General features: G+C 33.8%; 1 protein-coding gene across 2 annotated transcripts in view; it reads left to right on the top strand.

The window, feature by feature from the left end:
* Positions 1–25759, top strand: part of LOC126970994 (alpha-N-acetylgalactosaminidase) — a 68744-nt gene that overhangs the window by 27011 nt on the left and 15974 nt on the right. For both annotated transcript variants that reach the window (XM_050817163.1, XM_050817164.1), the window contains exons 2-3: positions 6309–6561; positions 8807–8981. In XM_050817163.1, coding sequence (XP_050673120.1) covers positions 6395–6561; positions 8807–8981 — 342 coding nt within the window. In that variant the 5' untranslated portion in view covers positions 6309–6394. The remainder of the gene's footprint in view (positions 1–6308; positions 6562–8806; positions 8982–25759) is intronic.

Below are 25759 nucleotides of genomic sequence, written 5' to 3'. Positions count from 1 at the left end.
GCGTTACCAATGGGAGGCTGTAATGTGTAAAGATAACTGTGTTTCGGTCTGAAGGGCGCCGTAGCTAGAAAATTACTTGGCAAATGAGACTTAACATCTTGTGTCTCAAGGTGACGAGCTCAATTGTAGTGGCGCTCACAGTTTTAGAGTTTTTCAAAAATCCTGAGCGGCACTGTGTTGTAATTGGCAGGGCGTATTAATTACAACCAACTGAACGTACTGCTCGTCTGGTCCCTTATTATCACAAAAAAACGTATAGACGACCTGCCCGATAATGCATGTTCAATTTGATTTGATATTCATAATACTAAGGAGCTAATGCCAAGCGTGGCTGACTGTTGACGACCTTTCAAACACAATTACAGCAACAACAGATTCGCTAACCTTTTCTATCTAGCTGTATCTCCGTCTGAGATTTTCTTCTATCTCGCGCGATTTGTTTGTCAAAACTCTTATTTATATTATATCTGTGGTAAACTCTTTACCTTAATATAGTCCTAAGCTAAGTACATTTTATACCAAATATTATCTTTATATAATGGAATAAAGAACATTTGTATTAAAGATGACTATTAGGTAGGTGATAAATGGACGATTAAACTCAATATCGCGCCAACCGATTTAACGACATACAGTAAGGGTGCGTGGTAATCTGTGGTAGAATTTCTAACCGTCTGTAGTCAAATTGCAATGTGCTTACGTCCATTGCTGCATTACAAAATTTTGTAGATCAACACATATTTGGACAAATTATTAGTTAGCAGATCGTACTAAAAATAAAAAGAAATAACTAAAGAACAACTGACTTCAAATAAAACTACTCCAAAACAATATATATATAATTTATATAATATACACTTAAACTAACTAATCCAATTCCAGTTACGATTATTGTTAGTTTTGGAGTCGGTGTCACCTAAGGTAAGTTTGTTACTATATACATAGTTGTAGGTGAGATGTGCTTGTGTCGCACGCGCAACGTGACAAGGCGAGAGGCGAGGGTGGGGCCGCGGCGGCCATACACCGATTCCAGAAATAACAATAACAGTAGAAAGGTATATAGAGAATGACATACTTGCCATTGCTTCGGTCTTAGTGCATTGGCTTTTTCATTCAAGCGTTCTTAACCCCGTATGTACTGATTGTGGTAAGATTACTCAAATAATTTTCTGCAGCCGACTTTCATCACATCCGGACATCGTCCAAATGCATATTTCACTCACATCACGTTGATGACTGGAATTTCACAATCGCGTATTTCGTAACAAACTTCTGGCCTCACGTGGTCAGTGGTTTGTGAAATACGTCCAAGCTTAAAGCTAATAACGTAACTTCCGACCTCTGGAACTGCAGATGTTCCTAGACGGCTGGTTTTCGCTTCCTACCAGGACCACGTACCCATTATCAATTCACGACCACACCAAGAGGACGAGGAAGACCCCGATTAACATGGCAATAAGTAATATACAAAGGACTTCAAACAGCTTAAATAGTTCCGTAGACGGCCATGGACAGAAAGTCCTGGCAATGATTGATTAGGAGAGTCGATCCCAATTAAAATAGAGCGAGTATAAAAAAGAAGAAACTGTTACTAGTCCTCTCTGCATATCTGACCAAAACAACTCAATCTTTATACATAATCTGGAGACATGGTTGTCCCATAAGCCGCAATAAGTTATATGCATGAATTTAATAATACTTTAATTGTTGATAACTTTAATTATAAATGTTTATTGTACGATATCACATTGTAATCCATATATTTATATAAAAAAAAGCCCACTGCGTTTCCTGCGCCCATTCTTTTCAGGTCTGAGGCAGTCTCTTTGAATGGGTGGTAGTTTTTGACGTTCAATAAGTGATTTTGAATTCTATTTTGAATAAAAATATTTGAATATGAATATTCTTATTGTTTTTTTTTTATTAAAATAAGGGTTAGACGAGCAAGACGTTCAGCTGATAGTAATTGATATGCTTTACCCATTACAATGCAGTGCCGCTCAGGATTCTTGAAAAACCCCAAAAATTCTGAGCGGCACTACAATCGAGCTCATCACCTTGAGACATAAAATGTTAAGTCTCATTTGCACAGTAATTTCACTAGTTACGGCGCCCTTCAGACCGAAACACAATAATGCTTCACGGCAGAACAAGGCGCCGTTGTGGTACCCATAATCTAGCAGGTATCTTCTCCTCCCACTGCTAAAAAATAAATACTCTCATCGGGCAATATATTTCGGCTATTTAAACGCACCATTTTGGGCGGGGTTCTGTGACGTCATAGTCTATCAATATTATACTTAAAAATGTAGAGTTGTTTTTTTTAATCGTATATCTTTTTTGTTTTTTGCTTGTTTATCAATCTGAAGTTTATATTTATATTTATCTTATATCTTTTATATTACTAGTAGTACAAGCTACTAATACGTTTCAAAATATAAAAAAATCTTTCTTTCTTTTTTTCTTAGATTTTTCTGTGAAAACTACTGAACCGATCGGAATAATACTTTTACCATAAGATGCAGCGTGTTTCGGAAAGGTTTTAGTTATATGATATGTTGGTGATTACTTATCCGGAACTTATATTCAGGAAGTAGCCTTCTGACTATCCGTTCCTGATTTAAAAAACTACCGAAAACACGATTTATCCGTCTTTTATCTTCCTGTAAATACTTTGTAGGAATTTAATTTTTTTATGATTTTTTTATATATCAAAAACATCGGCAACAAACATCGGCTCGATCGCTTGGCCTCGTATGCGTCGCTTCATTGTCTCATCTACCGCTTTTATTACGGAGAGTATGCTAAAGAGATGTTTAACCTGTTTCCTGCCGCCGAATTCCACAATCACTCACCATCTACATGTCTGACATTACAACAGCGTAATTTTTCAAGGAACTTTCTTCCACGTACAACATAGCTCTGGAATTTACTTCAGTGAGCTGTATGTCTGACTCAAAACGACAAGACAGGGACAAAAACGCGTGATTGCTCTGGTCTTAGATCGTTTTACATCTAAATAGAGCCTCTTGCTACTAGACAACCGATGAAAACAAGCCAGCTATATTATTTAAATGTACGTGACAAGCTACGTTTGTTAATTTTTGTTAGTGTGCGTGCGTTGCTCAAAATAGAGGTTAACAGTCAACCACAATTGTTTTCCACGTTTTTGTATTATAAGTGATCACATAAATTTACCTCTGAATATCCGATCAAACAGCCGTCTGCTATAACTAGTTATATTGTACTCTAGATAACACTGAGATAATGAATGAATTATATTGTTACGTGATAATCCCTTCCGGCAACATCTTAATAAAAGATACAAGATACAAGACAAAAACAATTACTGTGACAATCAGCTGTTTCATGTCATAGATCAAGTATGTAGCAACTTGAGACGTAGACAGCGAGATGTTTATCTGAGGCATAATTATGGCAACGACTATTTTAATAGAGAATTTTATTGATGTTATAATTTATCCAAGAGCCCTACTATTACTACGGCGCGCCTAGTTTGTGGTTTATATGGACCTACGGTATTTTGCTATAGGCTATGCTGCCGATATATATACCATATTAGTGCTGCAGAAGAGGGCTATTCGCTCTATTTATAACTAAAGTCCTAACAAAATCATTGAGAGTGAAATTTAAGGAATTAAACATTTGACTGTTGCCTTTCATTATATTCTTGATAATATTATGTAAGTATACAGGCACACCAATATACTTATTATGCCTACTACTCGGCTAACGGCCGTTTACAATAACCTATCTATCTTAAGTTTAACTTACGGATACATTGCTGTCACTGTTTAATGACAAGATCTTATCTATCCATAGTTATGTCCAATATAGTTATAGTCCAATGCTATCTGTCAATAAGTTAGTGAAATGTCAGTAAGCGTAAAAGGATAGATTTGTCGACGTCTAGTAAGTTAAACTAAGGATAGATAGGTTATTGAAAACGGCCGTTAGTCGAGTTAGTAAACCTTTTCTGGGGTAAGGACTTATCTTAAGTACTTATACTGTATTTTCCCATACTTTTACATTGTTAAATATTCAAATAGATTATTTAGACGCTACATATACTCTTTATATAAATAGCCTTATAATAAATACCACCACAAATAACTCTTAACCAATTTACATCTGAGATAGTATGTAGGATAGTATATACGATGTTCAGATAAAACAGTGTTACAGTAATTAAACTGCTAATTTAACATGTTTATTTTATAAGATAATAATTATATAGATGTAATTATGATCTTATTAAACCAACTCGTTAAGTTGTTTCATTTTTAGATAGTTAATCTGTGTATTTATAATGACTTCTAATACAACAGACATAACATATTTTATCGAACAGTGAAGTGATGAATTCGACAATATTAACAAAACAACAATTTTACATGGAATTTACATTGACTTCACATGATTCGGCAATATACTTGATTTCGCTGTTACAACGGTATTTTTAATTAAGATACTCGTATGACTTATACTCGCTTGGCTTTGGTTTAAGCCCATTTTTATCTCCCACGAATTGTAAATAATTTTGTCAATATTATACAAAAAAAAATATCATTGCACTCCCAATAGTGTCTCGATTTTAATTCGTTTTTTCAATATTTGTATGGATCTCTACTCAGATCATTTGACAGCTGTATAAACGTCGAAAAAAAAACTAAGTTGACAGCTAACCTCTTCTTTTAGCAATGGACACACACTAACACACGGTGACATACAAATCGCGAGTGTAAGACGTTGTTTGTCACGCACACTAAAGTATCAAACCTTGCCTGTTTTAATCGGTTGTCGAACAGCAAGACTCTATCTAGACTAGTAATTAGCCCGGACGAGTCTGGCCAGATTGTGCTGACGTCATAAGATGGCAGCGTGACTCTCCCACTTTTAAAAAGCCCTTAGTCGCCTCTTACGACACCCTTGGGCCTGGGTCTACCCTATTCTTTTTACGCCCCGGGGAAGCACAGGGCAAGTGTAGCTTATTGTAGAGGAAATAATTTTTAAAAACGGTAAAAGTAGATTGATCTATTGTAAACAAACATAAAAAGAATCAAAGATCTTCTCTTTATAGTTTAGATTGTTGCAAACGCTTATTCTCTAGTTAATGCAAGAATTAATAGTAAGCTCTATTACAAAAGCGACTGTTGAAAGAGTAACAACTAACAAGTGGGCCCCATAACTGTCATTCAATGGCCGACACAAAAAGCCTAAATACAGACAATTACTGCACTTTTACATAACATTTCCTCATTTCCCACGGCAAAAATACTAAGAACAGCGTCATCAACATTGACAATGAAAATTTTTAATTGGTATCAATTATTCATGACTTGTTTAGACAATGGAATCGCGAGCTGTATTTTATAAGAAACCTCTGTAATCCAAACTATTTAGTTCTTTGAAGATTTTCGATAATAATTTCAGAATGATCATGCTCTGCTCGGTGTTTTAAGAGTAAATAAGGGGTTTGCTACTATAGGAAATATTAAAAAAGTATTGACCAAAACATAGAAAGCGATTTAGCTTCATGGGAAGAAAATTTGATAAAACTCTGGATATATTTCTCCTTCAACAATCTCGATGTTGGAAATTTCATCAAATCTTTAGGGCCATTTCGTTAGCTATATAGCCATAGTCACAAACGTTTTTACAATATAAGAGATACAATATAATAAATTTAACAAACAATAATTTAAAATAAATAAATGATTTTATAGGAAAAAGAAAGAAAACCTAAGCAACCACCCGATGTAATTTTCTTTTCTGCGTTTTTGTAAACAAAAATTACGTTATTTGATGTAATTTTATCCAATCGCTTTGGTTACTGAAAATTCCGAGATCGATGTATGATTATTAGTTACAACATGTGATATAAAAAATTAAAAAGTACAACAAGCATCCTACGTGTTATAATTATCATATTATATTATATTTAATTGTTTTAAAACTTCTAATATTATAAATATAGTGAAATTCGGTATACAAAGTCAAAACAGGTCTTAATGTTTTGTCGGGCAATGTGCTTTTGTTGACTGCTGTTGGAATTGTTTTAACCGGACACACACGTAAGCGCTGGAAATTCGCTCGTATCAAAATTAGAATCGATTGTTTCTATTTGTTATCTATAGGCTGTTTTGACATTATTATCAAAACTTCAAAACAACAAACAACACGTTTGATGGATTTCAAAGTTTATGCTGTTATCAATATAAATTGCATGATGTTGATTAGGAAATGAACTCCGATATCATTAAATAAACTCTTCCGTTTTGTTGCAGGTATAATAATGCCATTTGGTTGGTGACCACACAGCTTACAAGTCGCAGCTAATGATATAACAATTGTGAAATAAATATCTGTGATTATGTCTTCAGTGAAATGTATATGGACAGTTTTTGGCGTGTTGTGTGTTTTGGGACAAATATTGGGTTTGGATAATGGCCTGGCATTGACCCCTCCCATGGGATGGCTGGCTTGGGAAAGGTTTAGGTGCAATACGGATTGCAAGAATGACCCGGACAATTGTATAAGGTAAAAAGTGTTCTTCTATTTTTTATATAAATTTAAGGGTCACTGGGTAATAAGATAAATATAGTTTGTAATTAGAAAATAAACAGGGGTGTCTGTAAGGAATTTTGCCTATTGCTATATCCTGGTGTTGCATGGAGACGTCGCTTGATTGTGTGTCTTCTTTTGCATTTATCACGGGGAGTGTTCCGTAGAGCTGTTTGACCTGATCTTGCTGCCGAATTTGACCTTTGTAAGACACGCCACAAATTAGAATATATCCCCACCATCTGGATGTGGGGTGTTCCTTCACAGTGCGATTTTCAAGGAACTTTCTTCCACGTACATAAAGCTGTGGAATGTGCGGTGTTTCCTGGATGATACAACATGGGTATCTTAAACAAAAGTGCTTACACCTTAAAGGCCGGCAACGCTCCTGTGGGTCGTATTGTAGTAGAGTGTGGGCGGCGCTGATTACTAAACATCAGGTGACCCGTATGCTCGTTTCTCGTCCTCTGCTACTAAAAAAATTGTGTTTTTTATTCAAGAGGAGAAGTTAAGTGTTTCTAACTACTTCTTCTCATTAAAGCTCCACCTTATCCAAAGTGGTGGTAAATAGTTAAAAGTACCTATAACTTTCGATATCCATTAGTATCAAGTATTAAGATTCAAGTGGTCTCTTCCAAGTGTATAAGGGCTTTCAAGTTTAATTCTTACGGGAGGAAATAATGACTCAAACACGAAAAAGATGTGCTTAAGATCTTTGGCGGTTTACAGGTAGAATTTGCGCAGGCTGGATTGACTGAGGTCAAGCTATATTAGCTAGACGTCCAATCAGCTTGCATAGGTCAGAAAGAAAACCCTATGAGGAGTCGAACTTGCCTTCTGCCAATATCTTCCTCCCTGCCTAGAGGCTGAATAGCTTGTCATCGATTTTGAGCATTCCGTTACACGCCTCAACACAATTGGCCTTGAAGAGGTCTGGTCATCAATAGATAACAAGCTGGTTCACATTATGGGCTACATAACTGGCAAGTCCTACCACCTATGGAGTATTGTTCTCATCTCTGATCACTAGAACATGTAGGTACTCTCAGCTAGAACAATTTGACTGCGTGCAACGCAGAGCTACTTGTATCATTAGGGATACTGCACTGTGCAAACAGCTCGATCACTTGGCGTTGCGTAGGTCGTTGCGTAGGTCGCTACGTTGTGTCTTTTACCGTATTTATCACGGGCAGTGCTCCGAAGAGTAATTAACTGATCCCTGCTGATTCCTCCTTCGCACCACAACAAACTTAATTATCCTTACCTTCTGAATGGCAGGAGATCCCCCACAGTGCGGCTTTCAAGGAACTTTCTTCCCGATACTATCAAACTATGGGATGAACTTCCTTTTTTTTTCCTCTTTTCAGTACGATACTACGTGGGTACCTTCAAAAAGTGTCTAGTGGTCCGCAGGTATTCCGTACACTTGATCATCTTCCTATTAGATAGTAGTTACCTTTATCAACAGAGTGGTTTTCAGTGACCATTTCCTACGCTTTCCTGAATCATGGAGCGAAATTCAGTTGGTCTTCTTCCACTGTTTCCTTTCATTCCATGGACTTCGAATTAATTTTTGACTTTCAATAAGTGATACAAGAATACACCTTTAAATATATAAGCAAGCGAGTAAAACATTATTAATGACCAGTCAAGTCTTATACTTCAACTGGTGCAGCAAGAGACCATGGCCTTGCACAAGCGCGTGATTTTAATGACAGCCTTACGTTTACAGCTATATTCCTTTAGAATCAGCTACAATTTTTCCGATCTGATATCAAAACAAATCAAAATCACTTTAATCATGTAGGTTATAGAAATGATACTTACGAATAGCAAAAGTTTTCTTTTTTACCTTTACCACCACTTCGAAAAAGCTTTTATGATAAGAAGTGGCAAGAAACTCATTGACACTGTTTTCAATGAACATTTAAAGCTTCATCGTTTTACAAATCATTTCAATTACAATATAAGCAAAGTGATGCAACAAAAATACTCAAACTTCTAATAAATAAAACATAAGAGTTATTTTACTGTAGAGGCATCAATCCACATACACCGGATATAATTAAGGACATTATTCGAGCACTTTATATACGATTATAAAAAATATAATATCTTTAATTTAAAAGTAAAACATAAATCTATCTATATATCTCAAGAATAATCTCTGTCCATAATCAAAACTCTGCAACGAAATTATTATAACATGATACGTTTTTAGTGACCGATTATTCCGGACCATGACTGATATCCTGGTCGCTGAGGGGTATGCAGCAGCTGGCTATGAATACATCAACGTGGATGACTGCTGGCCAGAGAGAGAGAGAGATCCTCGTGGAAGACTGGTGCCGGATAGAGAACGGTTCCCGTACGGCATGAAAAGTTTGTCTGACTATGTGAGTATTTTTTTTATGACAATAAGGGATGAGACGAACAGGACTTGCCTATTAAAATGCAGTGCCGCCCAGGCTTCTTAAAAAAAAACAAAAATTGTGAGTGGCACTACAGTTGCGCTCGCCACCTTGATACATAAAATATTAACTCTCATTTGCCCAGTAATTTCACTAGCTACGGCGCCCTTCAGACCGAAACACAATAATTCGTACACATTACTGCTTCACGGCAGAATAAGGCGCCGTTGACGTACCCATAATCTAGCCGACATCCTGTCCAAGGAGCCTTCCACTGGTAAAGTGTAATGTATACTTTACTACAAATAAAATTATTCAATTCTAATGTCGGATTAGGAGCCTCGACGCTTTTTGCAAGTAATGGTATGTTCTGCAAAGTCGTAGTACACTATTTTATTCTATCGTCAATACTTTCCGCTGCGCACGCGATGTTAATAATATTTTAGGTACTTTTTTACACCTTGGGTTACATTATCGTAGCTTTAGTGAGGATTAGTAATTATTTTCAAAATATATTATTGCCTATGAAACCCGGTGATAGTGTAGCGTCTCAATAGTGTAATAATTTTTCAAATCAGTTCAGTGGTGTCGGAGCTATTCAATGCAAATAAATAAACAAACAATCAAATATTTCCTCTTTATAATATTATTGCTATTACTATAGATGGCTTTTTAGGAATGGATATTTTAGTTACCATTGGGAGTGACAATAACAACATATTGCAACAACACTTGGTAAACTTCATGAAGCTACATCAGTTCGTAAAGGGGCTTTGAGAAGAACTGATAAGAAACTCCCAGCCCGTCTTTTAAATCTAAAAATTTTGTTGTCTCGACACTTTCTATAACACAGTATGCGACGATATTTTTTAAGGTGTGATTTTTGGCTCTCGCAAACGAGGATCATAACTTTAGTTTTCTGTAGGTTTGCTTGCAAATTATTACAGTAAAGCCAGTGTAGTGTCCTTGCTAGAGCATCATTTATATTTAGTTGTAGTTGTTGCAGGATGTCACCTTTTATTACTATCGTACTGTCATCTGCAAACAAGATCGTAGGATATGGTATATTTGAAGATGTACGTTTATATATAACAAAAATAATAAGGAGCCTAGGACGCTACCTTGGGGTACACCGTATGAACCTGTTTCCTGTGGGCAAGGTATTTCTGTATTAGGCTGTGGACGTTCCCACGTAGTCATATTGTTCCATATTTTTTAACAATATTGTATAATCGACAAAATCAAATGGCTTTGTCATGTTCATATATAATGCCCAACCTGGTGTTTGTTTTGTTTTACTATAGTAAGCCTTCTTTGTCAAAGAAACCATAATTATTTCTTAAATCTGTGCTCAATGAATCCTTATGTACCTAATACATTATATAACATCCCTTGTTTTTTCAATTTATTAAGACTTAGCTTTTTTATTAATGTTGGTTTTGATTTTTGTAGAAAGGGGAAGAAACTCTGGCCGAAGGAGGTTTATTTTATCACCTCTAAGGTCTATACTTGTTATCTATATTTATTAAAAAAAAAATATTACGATGAAAGCTATATAATAAATTAATTTATTTACATTTTTCATGCGATATTAATCAGAGAATGAAATGCCACATTCATATTCTCTTGATATCTACAATTCTTATGTTTTAAATCAGATTATATTGAGCCAATTATCGCTAAGCATGTGAGATGTTTTGTTGCGTGCGCGCGCGCATTGTACTCACTTGTGTACGTCATTATACATTGTATAAATCACTTTTTAGATCAATTTCAATGACATAACGGTGGGTCATTGATCTTCTTGTTCCAGTGCTTAGGCCAGTGAGAAATTTCCTACTTATTAAATAGCAAATAGGTTTTTCTAACCAACTGTAAGAAGAGAAGAAGTTTATATTCAAGCGGTGTGTATTTTTTTGGTGTAACATTTATAAGTAATTGAAGTGTAATTTTTTGATTACCTTAATAAATACTCTTTTGATTTTTGTTAAGTCAGCCAGCCAGATTTAAAGAAAGTCAGAAAAACTAATTGATTTATTTAAATTATAATTGAAATTTAGTACATTGATGACATTACTAGCAGGCGCTTAATTAAAAAAAAAGTATAAAATATAACAACGTATTAGAACTCGAAAATACGTTATTCCTATTAGTATTCAATAATAAAATAGTTTATTTAAAATCACTAAAATTTATATATATAAAAATGAAGTGCTGTTCGTTAGTCTCGCTAAAACTCGAGAACGGCTGGACCAATTTGGCTACTTTTGGTCTTGAATTATTTGTGGAAGTCCAGAGAAGGTTTAAAAAGGTGAATAAATAATATAAAAATGCTTGGAATGAAATAAAAAACAACAATTTCGTTTTTCCTTTGATGGGTCCCCCGTCGTTGAGAAATCATTTGAAAGAATAGTTTGTAGTTATAAATGAATAATTAATTAGAATTTTTATATCTTTCCAACCTTCTCAGGGGGTAAAATATAAACTTAATTTTAGCTAACTATAGTTGGTAGATTTACTACAGTTGTTAATTATCTATCACATTATTTTTATGTAGATTGATAAATCTTAAGTTTTGTCACAAATTAAAATTAATAAAAACCATTATTTTATTTATTATGTACAGAACAACGTCTGTCGGGTCAGCTAGTATTAAATAAAATGTGTATATGTATAATATTTAAATAAGCCAACACTTATCTGTTTTTAAGTTAAACATTTTGTTATTAGCATATTATTTCATTTAAACTGATAATAGTCATATTAAATTATAATATATTTTATTTTAAGTGGGTTTTCTGTTGGTTCTGCTAATGACAATTTAACTTAATTTTGCAATTTATAAAAATAATTTTGAAACTGGTATTCTCTAATCTTTAGATATTTGTAGACATGAATGACAAGTATTCCTGATTTGCTAAATAAGCTTAAAATAATTATTGATTTTCCTTTCGTTTATATTTTAGGTCGCTCTGTTAAATAATTTTACTTTCAGCGCCATCTAGTAACTATTTCAGATTTTATTTAATATCTTTCTCGATACAATAAATAAGGTTCCTTGTTCATACAAATCAAAAGTGTTTGGATGTAGGCTGAGATCTATAGAACGTACTTAGACTTTTCTCAGACTTTACTTATGTAATATTAGCTGAGTGATTCGACTAACACAGGCTTACAGTACACTAACGTATAGACAAACAAGACGAGAAGGAAGAACAACTCTAACGGGGATCAAGCAAGATAGAGTAAAGAATAGTTAAGCGAATATATTGTTAGTGTAGCCGATTTTGATTGACAGGTCGTAAATAGTCAGCCACGCTTGGCAATAGCTAATAAGTATTTTGAATATAAAAGCATACGGTGACAAATCAAAAAGAGGGCGCGCTATTTATAACGTAGGTCCTATGGAACGATTGAGATATAAATTTAAAGAAATTAACATCTTGACTGTTGCTTCTCAATATATTCTTGATAATGTAATGTATGTTCATAGGCACATAAGTGAATTTGTTAGAAACTGTCATAACACCAGGAACAAACATAAACTTATAATGCCTACTATTTTGCTAAGTCGAGTTAGTAAGTCTTTTGTGGGGCGATGTATATGCTTTAACAAAACAAATATAAGTATGACGAACTTGAAAAGAATTGTTAAAAAACGTTTGTACCACCCAAACGTATAATATAAATGAATTTCTTGATGAGACCAAAAATTGGGAATAAAGCTACCACCCTTAGGCTATTTAATAATAAGTTGAATTAGACTATATTACTTTGTAACCATATTTTTTATTGAAAAACAAAACCCTCTGAGTTTGTTGCGCGCGTTCTTCTCAGGTCTGAAGCATTCTTTTTCGTATGGGAAGTCTTAAACTTTCAATAAGTTATATTATATACTATTTTTGATAATAAACCATTCCAAATTTGAATTTAAAATAAGTTAGAAGATACATTAAGGTTTCACCAACTAACTTTAGCAATAACAAACATGTTAAAGCACCGATTAGGCAAAAAATGAGTTGTACCATTTGACAATTTTTACATGACGTCATAACTTTGACTATTAACTGATACAGTCCAATCTTCGCCGGTAAAAGCTATTGTTAATGTTAAATAGCAACCTGTCAAAAGTTTCAAATCAATATTCGATATTGACTTGATAAGTTACTTTTTAACTTTAACTATGCCAAGGATTAAGATGATGCTAAAAATTCCGCAGTCCATGTTAAAGTAAGCGTTACAGTTAACGTTAAATTTGACTTAAGCCTTAACTATAACAGCTAATTTGCTTCAACCCAGCCTAAATTGATGTAAATTCACTCGTATTTCTATCAGCGAGAGACCGTTACGGATCGCGGTCATTGAGATATTTTATATAAAAAGCACGCATTTCTTTGTTTGTCAGTGTATTACATGACAATCGAAAGCGAAGAGATTTGTAATCGATAAAGAAATGTTTTCACTCTTGCGAACGTATAGTTTGCAACCAAGTATAATGAGTAACGTTATGTGGCTCTACGTAAATTTCTAATATTATAAACTATTATTACATAGCATAGTTAGTGACGTCATAATATAGCTATAGGTTCATAAATTACTAATGTAGCTGTCTTCTGGATGATATAAAATCAGCAATAATAGTTTTTAATATAAAAAAATATACTAAAATTTTAAGTTTAGAATTTAAAAACTATTATTTGACATAAGTTAGTTTTTTAGTTTTTAGTGATAACTTCTAAACGATAAGCCCGATCCTTGTAATTTATGTCGGTTTACTGGCAAATACAAAACTATGAATTTTAAGCCACTTTCAGTTTTAGTTATATTGTTTTCCATATATCATTTTTAATATGTTTAAGAAATGTAAAACACTATTTATTATATTTATCATTAAAAACAAGTGAGTTTTTTTAAATATTAACTAAGTAGTCATAATTAAGACGTTAAAAAGTTAGTGAAATCTTGCCTTTGAGTCTTTTTTTTTATGAAAATAAGGGACGAGACGAGCAGGACGTTCAGCTGATGGTAATTGATACGCCATACCCATTACATAGCAGTGCCGTTCAGGATTCTTGAAAAACTCAAAAATTCTGAGCGGCACTACAATTGCGCTCGTCACCTTGAGACATAAGACGTCAAGTCTCATTTGCCCAGTAATTACGGCGCCCTTCAGACCGAAACAGTAATGTTTACACGTTACTGCTTCACGGCAGAAGTAGGCGACGTTGTGGTACCCATAATCAAGCCGGCTTCCTGTGCAAAGGAGCCTCCCACTTTTCCCTCCAACTGCCTTTGATCAAAGTTTAAATAAAATATTTCTTAAAATAGAGATCGATTTAAAAAAAATACGACGGCAGGTTTGTTTATGTATAGATTTGGCCTTGATTACGTTAGTAAAATTTGTGTTGTTTTTATATAAACGGAAGTGTGAACTCCTAGTCAGGGCTTCCGATAATCACACAGCACTATATACACACTCATATAACATGTGTTTATGTTGATCTATACAAGGTTCACGTCAGTTCAAGCCGCGGGGTTATTGCCAATGTGATTTAAGTCGAGACGTTGACATTGATGAGGTCGACAAGTGACAAGTGACATACAAAACGTATTTCCGCAGTTACCGTTGTTATTCACGTGGGGCCTTGAACATTTTGACATTCCGAATTCATGTTAAAACCGAGAGATGTGCCAATGATATTTTAAACGGAAATATTGTGAATGTATAAGGTTATACGATGAACTCTTAATTCTAGGAGTGTTATTTTTGATTGGCTTTTGAAATTGATTGAAATGAAATCAAATTTATCAACGATCGATGACAATTCAACTTAAACAGTCTGTCCCACTTTTATTAGCTCGGAATGTAATATGTCTGATTGTATAAAACTAATATATATAAAAATGAATTGCTGTTCGTTAGTCTCGCTAAAACTCGAGAACGGCTGAACCGATTTGGCTAATTTTGGTCTTGAATTATTTGTGGAAGTCCAGAGAAGGTTTAAAAAGTGAATAAATAGGAAAATGCTGCTAGATTAAATAAAAACAACAAATTTGTTTTTCCTTTGATGTGTCCATACATAATTTCTATGAGAGAATTTATTGACGCACGGTTTGACAGTTCTGCTGTGAAACAATTTCATTACGACAGCAGGGTACATATTTTACGAAGTAATTTTTGATGTTATGATAATATATTATTGACAAATTCATATAAAAACATTATTTTATTTATTATATACAGAACAACGTCTGTCGGGTCAGCTAGTAACTAATATATATTATAATAAATAATATAATAAATAATCTTTGGGCCAAACACTGACGCATGCTAATACATAGATTATTCATTACTATCATCGCTTTAAACAAAAATATATATAAGTAAAAAAAACGCTTTTATAGAAAACCTAACTAACAAGTAGAAAATAATTTGCAGTAAACATTAAATACTAATAATGTTATTATGTAACACAAAACTTTTTGTATTGTAAAAAGCGTGGCTTATACTTTACAAAATGGCTCTACATTTATACCAATATAATGTACTAGCTGACCCAACAAACGTTATTCTGTTCATAATAAAAAAAAAACTTGGAATTTCGTAAAATCCGTTCTTAGCTGACCTCTACTCGGTGAAAAGAATATTCCTACCAAATTTCAAGTCTTTATCTCTAATGGTTCCAGAGATATCGTGATGAGTGACTATATACGTGGAAATCTCTTTTATATTTATAGATTAATTAAATATTTATAGCAAAATGAGACAAGCACCCCATGCTTTTTACACGCTTTATATATAACTAATATAAAGAGGAAACTATTCATGTAACTATTATAAAACTATTTTATAGAGGAAAGATTTGATAGTTTGTTTGTTTATTTACATTAAATAGGCTCCGACATTACTGAACCGATTTAAAATTTTCTTTCACTGTTGGACACTATCCGCGAGTGATATAGGCTTTATTATATTTTCAAAAAACTGGGGATATAAAATACATTAATTTTTGTTGGATCACTTGACATATATTGTAACTGAAATGATTTGTAAAAAGATGAAGCTGTTAATGGTGATTTAAAAGAGTGGCAACCAGTCTCTTGCCACTTCTTCTCATTAAAGCTCAACCTTTTCCGAAGTGGTGATAAATTTAAAAAGAAAACATGGCATTCATTATTGTCATTTCCTTGACCTACATGAACAAAGTGATTTTGATTTGATTCGACGTAATTCAAATCGACTAATAAATAATGGGGAATCGTCTTCAAAATTCTAGAACACTAGGACATTCCTTTGCCCCTAACTAAGCTATTGTTCCAAGTCTAAGTCTATGACGTTCACTTAATCCCGCGTTTCGCAATAAAAAAGAAATTTTAGGTCGTATTTTTTTAAATCTTTATGGTAAGAAGGGGTCAATCGAAGAGGTCAAATTATAACGAAGCCAGCTAATAAAATATGTTGTAATATCATCAATTACCATGTTAACATCTTTCCGCGACGAAATGTCAACAACAAAATATAGCGGGTCGCGGCGGACAATGACTTGAATGAGTAATATTTGTTTGATCATTATTTGGTCAGCACAAACGTTGGATTCGATTCAAAAATCCCAGTATTGAAGTAAAACACGAGAATAACAACAATAACCTTATTTCCTAACTAACTCGGCTAAGTCGAGTTAGTAAGTCTTTTGTGGGGCGATGTATATGCTTTTACAACAAGATCCCAGAAAATGTTCAAAACAAAAGTATAACGTTATTCAAAAGAATTGTTAAAAAACGTTTGTTTGTGTGGTAAAGGTTACTATAACATAAATGACTTTCTTAATGATACCACAGATTGGGAATGGAGTGACCGCCCTCAGGCTATTAAATAATAAGTTTAATTGTACAATATTACTTTGTAAACATATTTATTCGATGAAAAAAAAAAGCCCGCTGAGTTTGTGGCGCCCATTCTTCTCAGGTCTGAGGCATTCATTTTGGAATGGGTGGTAGTTTTTGACTTTCAATGAGTGATGTCACATCTTATTTTGAATAAAAATATTTAAATTTGAATTTGATTTTGAATTTGAATTAGATTACATTTGTGTTAATTTATAACACGACACACACTTTTACGAAGATTATATTGTAGAAAATAATATGACAACTTGTCAACTGTCAAATTTTAATATTATTTTAATTTGAGCACTGGCATCGAGTCTATCTACTCAAAACAAAACTCAACTCCATAAACTAAAAAAATTATAAATAACTTTATAGATAATTTATACGCCTACATAGACTGTGGCCGCTAACTGCTATCCACTATTTCCAGCAACGCACGCACACTAAAAAAAGTGACTGACGTTTCGCAAGTGTAAGACGTACCAATACATAGACGACAGTAAGTAATAAACCTGGCCTGTTGTCCTGCGCTGCCTAACATAAAGAGGCTCTATTTATTAAATATTATAGATTATCTACGGATCTCAACATAAATAAAATGCGTATTGAAAATATGGACGAGTGCATCTACAAAAGAAAGTTACTGTAATTTTCCGTCTCATAAGCATAACGATGGCACATCATTTGACTGAATTATCTTGAAATCGGTTCGACGTCGTGGCCGATTTCATCTAAATTGAACTTAAAGTCGCTGCAAAAGTGGATCACTGGGTCTAGTGACCTGATTTATGGTCTCTGGGCTGAAGGCTTTCACTAATTGTGATTTTTAATAATTAGAAGATAGATAGTCAGGCTTTTTGTCAGAATTTTTCAAATTAGGTACTATATGGTAACCTTAGTTGTCACCTAGTGCCCACCAAGCTGGTATGTTACGATGAAGCCTGCCATTGGTTAAAATACTAACCGTGTGTTGCTACACAAAACACCTGGGACCTGACGTCGATGACGTCTTATCGTCGCTTTGTTACGGTGTGCAAAACAAGCGTTACTTAATAATATCCTAATATTTATTGATAAAAGATAAACTATTATTTATTTTTTCTGTATTATTGAATGATGTAAAGATGTTGTGTTGTGATGCTCATTATTATTATTATTATGAAAAATCAATTAAAGAATATAGATTCTTTCGTATATATGTGTATAGACTATAAACAAAGAACAACAGAAACTATAGAATTTAATTATTTATTTATTTAATCAGAAACAAACGGTTATTCAAAACTTTTAACAATTTATATAACAATACTTAAAAACCTATAGTTACCTCTATTTTTAAACATAATGAACTAGATTTGCGCTACATAGAGGTAATATTAAACAAAAAGAAATATTTTGTTAATAGTCAAAACGTAACAATGAAAACTTCAACAAAAAAACAGTGATAGCACGAAAATATCACGACATGTACCCAACGGAAATGAAACTGCAAACCGTATAGAAGTAACAGGACGAACGCGAAGGGGTGAAAGGGTAACGGGAGGGGGCATTTCGTTCTAGCAAAGTCCAGATATAATTTGGTCGTGTAGTAATATATGTTGTATATTGTTAGCCCGTTATGACTAATACATACTAACGCTAAATCGTTTATAATAAAATAGATAACTAAATGATGTCTATAAAAACATTCATAACCATCCAAAAACGATCGATAAATAGCGATATACTAAACTTAATTAAATTGGACAAGCTTCTAAAAGGTTGTTTCAAAATTATAATAATTACATGTGGGTGGGTGGTTACACCCACGAAACGATGTCAGCATTCACAAATTATTAATGTGGAAAGATTATCCTATAATAATTGGTAAATATATATTATGTCGTATTTTAATGTTTTAGAATTCGGACATTTATAGGAACTTAAACAATTTAGAAGACGCTTAAATATTAGGTATCTCCGTTCCAATGTGGAAAATGGTCACACTCAGGCTGATATCTGTGAAGCGTACTTACACTTTGCTCAGACTTTACTTTACGTAAAACTTATTAGCTGAGTAAAAGCTTAGCTTTATAATGTTTGATATCGTTTTAATAATCATTTGACATCTGACATTATGCTGTGCTTAAGCTTTGACAGCCGAATGCAAATTCAAGTTCATATTTTATTACACTGAGCTAAGATAGACGTAAGTAAAATCAGTCTTTAGATTTTAGCCTTAGAATGAGCTATCACAAAAAGTAGATTTGACGACAAAAAGTGCTCACTCACACACACACACAGACACTGCCCCAACATACAAAATGGCCGCACGTACTGACACAGATTAAGAGATATAAACATAATGTGCTATTTTGTCTCTCTTTGCTCGGTACCTATACCTATCTGTTTTAAAATCAAGTAGGTTATAAAATTTAAGAATTATCATGCTTTGCCTAATAATATAAAATAACTGTTTGACGATGATTTGTTATTATATATAAACCTTGCTAGATAGTGATGTAATGTGCTGTAGACTTTCGGCCGTTTCCAATATGCTATCTATCCTCATTTTAACCTACTAGATGTAGACAAATCTATCCTTTTACACACTACCTTAATCACATCTAACCTATATTGGACATAATAATGGATAGATAAGATCTTGTCATTAAACAGTGACAGCAATTTATTTGTAACTAGAGATACGTTATTGAAAACGGCCGTTAATGAATTGGTACATTTAAATATTCATCACATACGTCTCTGTTTAATTGTTGAAATGTAATAAAGTCGATTGAATGTCATTATGCAATGAATCGTTAACAGTATTTTCTTTTCAATAAATAGTCAGATATTTTCTAGAAATAGAGCGCGTACACCTTTTTAACGGCAACGCTCCTATGATTCCTATGGTGATGCAACAAAATGTGGGCTGCGATCCCTCTTACAAAAAAAATACGATTGCATCAAGTATTTTGCAGCAGGATTAAGTGTACATTACCATCAACAAACTTTTACTTGTCAGATTAAAATCAAATTATAAAATAACAAGAGGTAACATAATATCTCAAATCATTGTAATTCTATTCACAACGCGATAATGCCGGATTAAAATATTTGGACGTTTCAATGTCGCGTTGACCGCCGTGAGAAAAAACCGACGCCATTCATTAGAACCGGAGCAATGAAGGTTGTTAGGCTAAATAAAGCCAAACGAATTAACCGGGTCAAGTTTATCTCGTTCACCCGATCACATGTTTCGCTTTCACGTCAATGTCACTTTTTATTTTTTAATTAGCTAAATTGTCTCGGCTGCAGGCATTTTTGTCTCTTATTTTTCCAGCAACCTGTCTTAAATATATTTAACTGGGCTTTAAATATTTATATTAGGTCGTGTTTGGAGCAGGATCTAGAGATTTTTCCCAAACATAATTTATAATATACTTGTCCATCAGATCTTGTGTCGCTCGTCTTTCAAAGTTGTGCCGGGTTTCTTTTTCGTTAAGTACTTAAATTTATTGAAATCGAAAGATCACAACGAGATTTTGATTAAAGTTAGATATTTTAAGCCATATAGATTTTCTACAGAAAAGCTATATGAAGAAAGTCAATTATTAACTGTAAGGAAATTATACATAGTACTCACAATTCTAAAAGTGCATCAAAATTTAGCTACATACTATCATAATAGTAATGTTAAGACACAAAAATACAGGATATTTATAGGTTCATTAACTAAATGTGCTTTTGCGCAAAATCAATTCTTAAATAAATCTACACGACTATATATCTATCCGAATAATATATATCCGAAAAATTATTATGACTGTAAAAAAGTTGTAACAAAATGGATAATGACCAAAAACTATGAGGAGAAGGAGGGGAGAGTTCCTTGCAGGTTGGTTTGGGAGGTTTTGTATACGCTTCTGTTGAGCTTGTAACGTCTGCTACTTCTCTCTTTATAGTTTTTATATTTAATTCTCGGTGTAGACGTTTGTTTTTAATGTACCATGGAGCATTAGTAATCATTCGAAGCATTTTGGATAGGAACCGTTAGCGGATTAGCGATCATTTAATTGAATAAATTTTAAATTGTCATTTCAAATATAGCTTTATAATGCCTCTCTTATACAAGTTTTTCTTCTTTTGATACCTTTCATTCAAGCGGTTTTTCCTTCGGTTATACTGCGAAAACTACTGAATAATACATTTGATACCAGATGCAGCGTGTTTCGGTCAATGTTTTAGTATTATGATATGTTGTTGACTATTTATCCAAATCCTACATTTTCTGAATTAGAAATACCTATATATTTGCAATTCATACAATGAGCGGGCGCGGGGTACTTAATTAATATGGCCAAACAACGTTTGCCGGGTTAGGTAGTGTTTTATTGAATAAATCTTTGAATTTTACCCTGCTAATAAGACTAACATCAAACAGACTACAGATACTAATATTCTACACTAAGTACATACAAATCAAAAGCCAATTACAAGTAATGTTATATCAAATGCTCAACAACGGCAAAATTTTAATTAAGTACATTTATATTCTGTCAACGACTCCATAGCAACTTTATTTTGTAAAAAGATTAGGTATATTTCACAACACAACCACTACAGTTCAAATGAGATAATATTAAACACAACTACATAAGCTGTACAATACCTTCACATTATTCATATACAATTCCCTGTTTCTTGTCGCCTCCAAAGCCTTTTTTAATGACATAGGCTGTATCATTGTGCCTCGATCGGTTTCGAAACAGCCCTTGCGATGTGAACAGTGTAACAATAATACATATCTTGAGATCTGTCGCGGCCTTCGAATATCGTGTGGGAACTCGTGTCATGTTAAACAAAGGAGCTTATAGTGTTTTGAGTGATATCTTTAAAAGTACACTAATTAAACTGAATGCGATACAAATAAGGTTTGTCTGTGTGTCTGCTTTTTCATTTTTAAGCTTTAGATACGTAAGATTCAAATGGATTTCAAAAAAGTTGTTCCATAATACAGTAACAGACACAATACAGTTATAGAACAGTACTTTAAGTTTATACTAGCCTCTAATCGCACACATACACACGATTTACACGGCCGCTAAGCACTCTTGGGGAGACAAAACATCTGAGTGCCACACCGTACGCTGACGAGACTGGTCGCTGTCGGAGTTTATTTAGCTGCGGGGCGCCGCGGTTCGCGTCGTCAATCATTTTGTATGTACCAACCCTAGCATTCCGCCTAGATGTAGGTATAAATTTGAAGGAGGCCGTTGAGTTACGCTACTGTTCTAATACTTGTATTGAGCTATGGCCCCTGGGCCATTTTTTTTAATATAGAAATAAATCAAGGATTCAAAAAATGACGTTAATGCGTATCTTTGTTGTCACTGTGAGCAATTCAATGCTTGAATTTGAACATGACAAATAGGTCAATATATCAAACAAATACTTAGTAATCATAAGTTTTTTCGCGATTTTCCCATTTTGGAACAACTCCTTTAAACTAAAACCTTTCAACAATCAACTCCATCCAAAAAACACAAAATAATAAATAGACATAGATTACAGACCAAGTAACTTGTCAAGTATTATATAATATGTATAACGAGCTTTGATTGTAATTTGTAATAGATACGTCCTGCCCATCACAATTCAGCTCCGCTCAGGATTCTTGTATGAACCTAAAACTTCGTGCCCCATTACAATTACGTTCGTTACTTTGAGACATGAGATGTTAAGTCTCTAATGAAGCTTAACATGTTATGGGCTAATGCCCAGTAATTTCACTAGATACGGCGACCACGCACCGAAACAATGCTTGTACACTACTGCTCCACGCAGAAAAACGTGCCGTGAATTAACATACCAATAATTAACACACGGAACAAGTACCGACACCAATTTATAAAAAAAGTATTATGCCTTTTTCTGTTTGTAACTTCGAATATCCAAACGGCTGTATCTACTATGAAGGACTTTTCACTGGCATAAAAAAACAATGACATTCAAGAGTGATGTTATTATATTTAGCTAATTATAAAAATGTTAAAATGGAGTTCAGGAATCGATTTTTTCCGCAACGATTCTAGATTCACTCGAGTAAGTAATGGTTGGTAAGATTGCGATATAACACTATCCTTAAACAGAGTTACTAAACATCTGTTTACCAACAAGCGTCTGAAGGAAGTGATTACGGGTTACTAGCAGTGGCATATTTCGCAAGTCGTCGTAAGCCAGCCAGTTCCCACGCACATCGCTTACTGCAATGACAAGATTTATAACGATGTTGGATAATCAAATCACTCTAAGATATTGTGACGTGTGATTTTGACAGATGATGATATTTACATAGACTAGAGGTCATCATGTTTGCTGTTATAGTTAAGATTCAAGTCAAAAACGTTAACAGTTACTTTGATTTTTAACTAAGACTGCGGAATTTGTTGCACCATGGTATTCCTTTGTATAGTTAAAGATAAAAAGACGCTTTCAGAGACGCTTAATAGTAAAGGTAATAATTAAATATAATTTACTCTTTAATAAGCTAGTTGAAATGGCTTAGAAAGCGGTTTTGTGGAAATGGTCAGATAATATCGAATATTAAGAATAGCTTCTCTTACAAATGGTGAATATAAATATTATGTATGTACAAAATTGTGCTAATCTTAAAGTGTTGCCTGTACTCACATAATTTGTATATATTTTGGCAATCGTACAGTTATTATGTAATACATCCGTCATTACTCATGATTCACAAAAGGTCGCTCCAGTTTCCTAAGGCTTTATGATATAATTGTTTTGACCTCCAACAGTTTATATTATCAATAATTCATTCTGTATTATATCTTACTACCAATCATGACTATAAATAACAACCTATGTGGAGGCTCCACAGATAATCTTTTATAACTAGTTGTATATATAAGTTATAATAATTTATCTAATTCTGTGCTGTAATAAAATGATAAGTTTGAATTTTCTGGATTTGTTTTTGCAATGTTACAACTATAAAGCTCTTTAATTCAATCGTGGGTTTTATTTGAGTTGACTTTAAGTGCCGTAAGAAACTGGAATCTTCTTTCGCGTTGAAAAGTCGTGGAATAGAGAAAACTGAGATATTTAACACTCAGAAGACACGGATTGTTCATTAATCACTGCTCATTAACAACAATACCCTTAATATCAGGCCTATTAAGTGAGTCTCGAGTGACTTTTTTATGATAATAAGGGACGAGACGAGTAGACTGTTCAGCTGGTCAGTTCGGTCAGATATAGAGTATTGCTCTCATCTCTTGTCTGGTGCATCATAGTGCTGATGCAGCCCGACCCATTTGAGCATGTGATGCCATGTGAGCGCCTTGACCACTTGGCGAGGTGTAGAGCTTCCTTCTGTGTTTTTATCGTATTATTTTGTCATAGGGAGTGATCTGAAGAGAGCTGTTTGACTAGATGCTAGACTTGCTGCTTAGATGTCATTCTCACCGTCAGATTGGGTCGCGTTTTCACAATGCGGTTTCAAACCTAGTGTCTGCCAAGCACAGCAAATCTGGAATGATCTTCCTCGTGGAGTATAATCCGCATCCACCTATAAGAAGGCCCGCTCAAGCTGATATTTCATCATGTCCGTAGGTTCGTTTGGCCTCCTCTTCCATTAAAAAGAACTAAAGTAACACAATTAAAGAATACATATAAAATAAAGAAAGTATAATGGAACAACTTGTTATTTTTAAGCGATATCCCTCACCTCTGGCCCTAATAATTATACAAATTAAATTTGTAACGAAAATAAATGTACTCGAACTCGCGCCTCTCGGGTTCCGTCCGCTCTTACCAACTGTGCCAACCGTCCGAGTGACGCATCGAACGTACAAGGCGATTAAATTAAATAAAGGCGAATAAAGGCATTTATTTTCTCAAAATTGATTCCTTTAGAATTCTTTTTGATGTCATTTCTTATATACTAGATACTAATACCGCTTCAGAAACAACTTGCACTCTGAGAGAGAAGAAGCGACGCAAGAAACTTCATTTTTTTTGCGCTCTTTTCAATAAAATAAACAATATTGTATTGCCGTTGCTATTGTTATAAAAGTTACTAAATCTTGGTATGCCTTGTTCAACTCTCATTGAACCCATACTATACACCTAAAATGGTTACTTTGGCTAAAGATGTGGTAAATCAAAAAGTGTACAATTAAAAATAATTTTTTTTATGGAAAAGAAGGACAAACGAGCTTACGGGTCACCTGGTGTTAAGTAATCTTAAGGATTATTATTAATATAGGTACATAGCGCATTAGACATAAATATATTAATTTCTCGTCCATCGTATAATCTGCAATGGATTGGGTTTTAAACATTAATTTATCTCTTCCTGTCATCATAAGATCGTGGAACATTACCTGCTTGTGACGATGTCGTATTAATAAATACCACTATATTAACATACTGATTTTAATATTCTAAGCCACAAGATAACAAAATGTTTATCTACACGTTTGCCGAGTTTTGTTATCGCACACTAGTATGGAGACAATTTTGTAATTAACTAAAGTGATATTCAAATTTGATTTGAAGTTTTGTATATAAGTATTTGTTTAGGTGAAGCGAAGCACACCAGTCACCAGCTGTAGTCTTCTTCTAATATATATAAAATTCTCGTGTCCCGCTGTTTGTTACCATACTCCTCCGAAACGGCTGAACTGATTTGTATGAAATTTTGTGTGCATATCCGGTAGGTCTGAGAAGGAGCCAACATCTAGTTTTGATACCCCTAACTCCTGAATATATTTTTTGACAATTTTTTTTATTTTTATTTTATTATGATTCAGCATTGAAAAATACAGACAACTTTAAATTTTCACCCTTCTACGATCTACAACTAT

The sequence above is a fragment of the Leptidea sinapis genome, chromosome 22 (genome assembly GCF_905404315.1).
Source record: "Leptidea sinapis chromosome 22, ilLepSina1.1, whole genome shotgun sequence".
Lineage (NCBI taxonomy): Eukaryota > Metazoa > Arthropoda > Insecta > Lepidoptera > Pieridae > Leptidea > Leptidea sinapis.
This window is presented reverse-complemented; position numbering and strand designations above follow the sequence as displayed.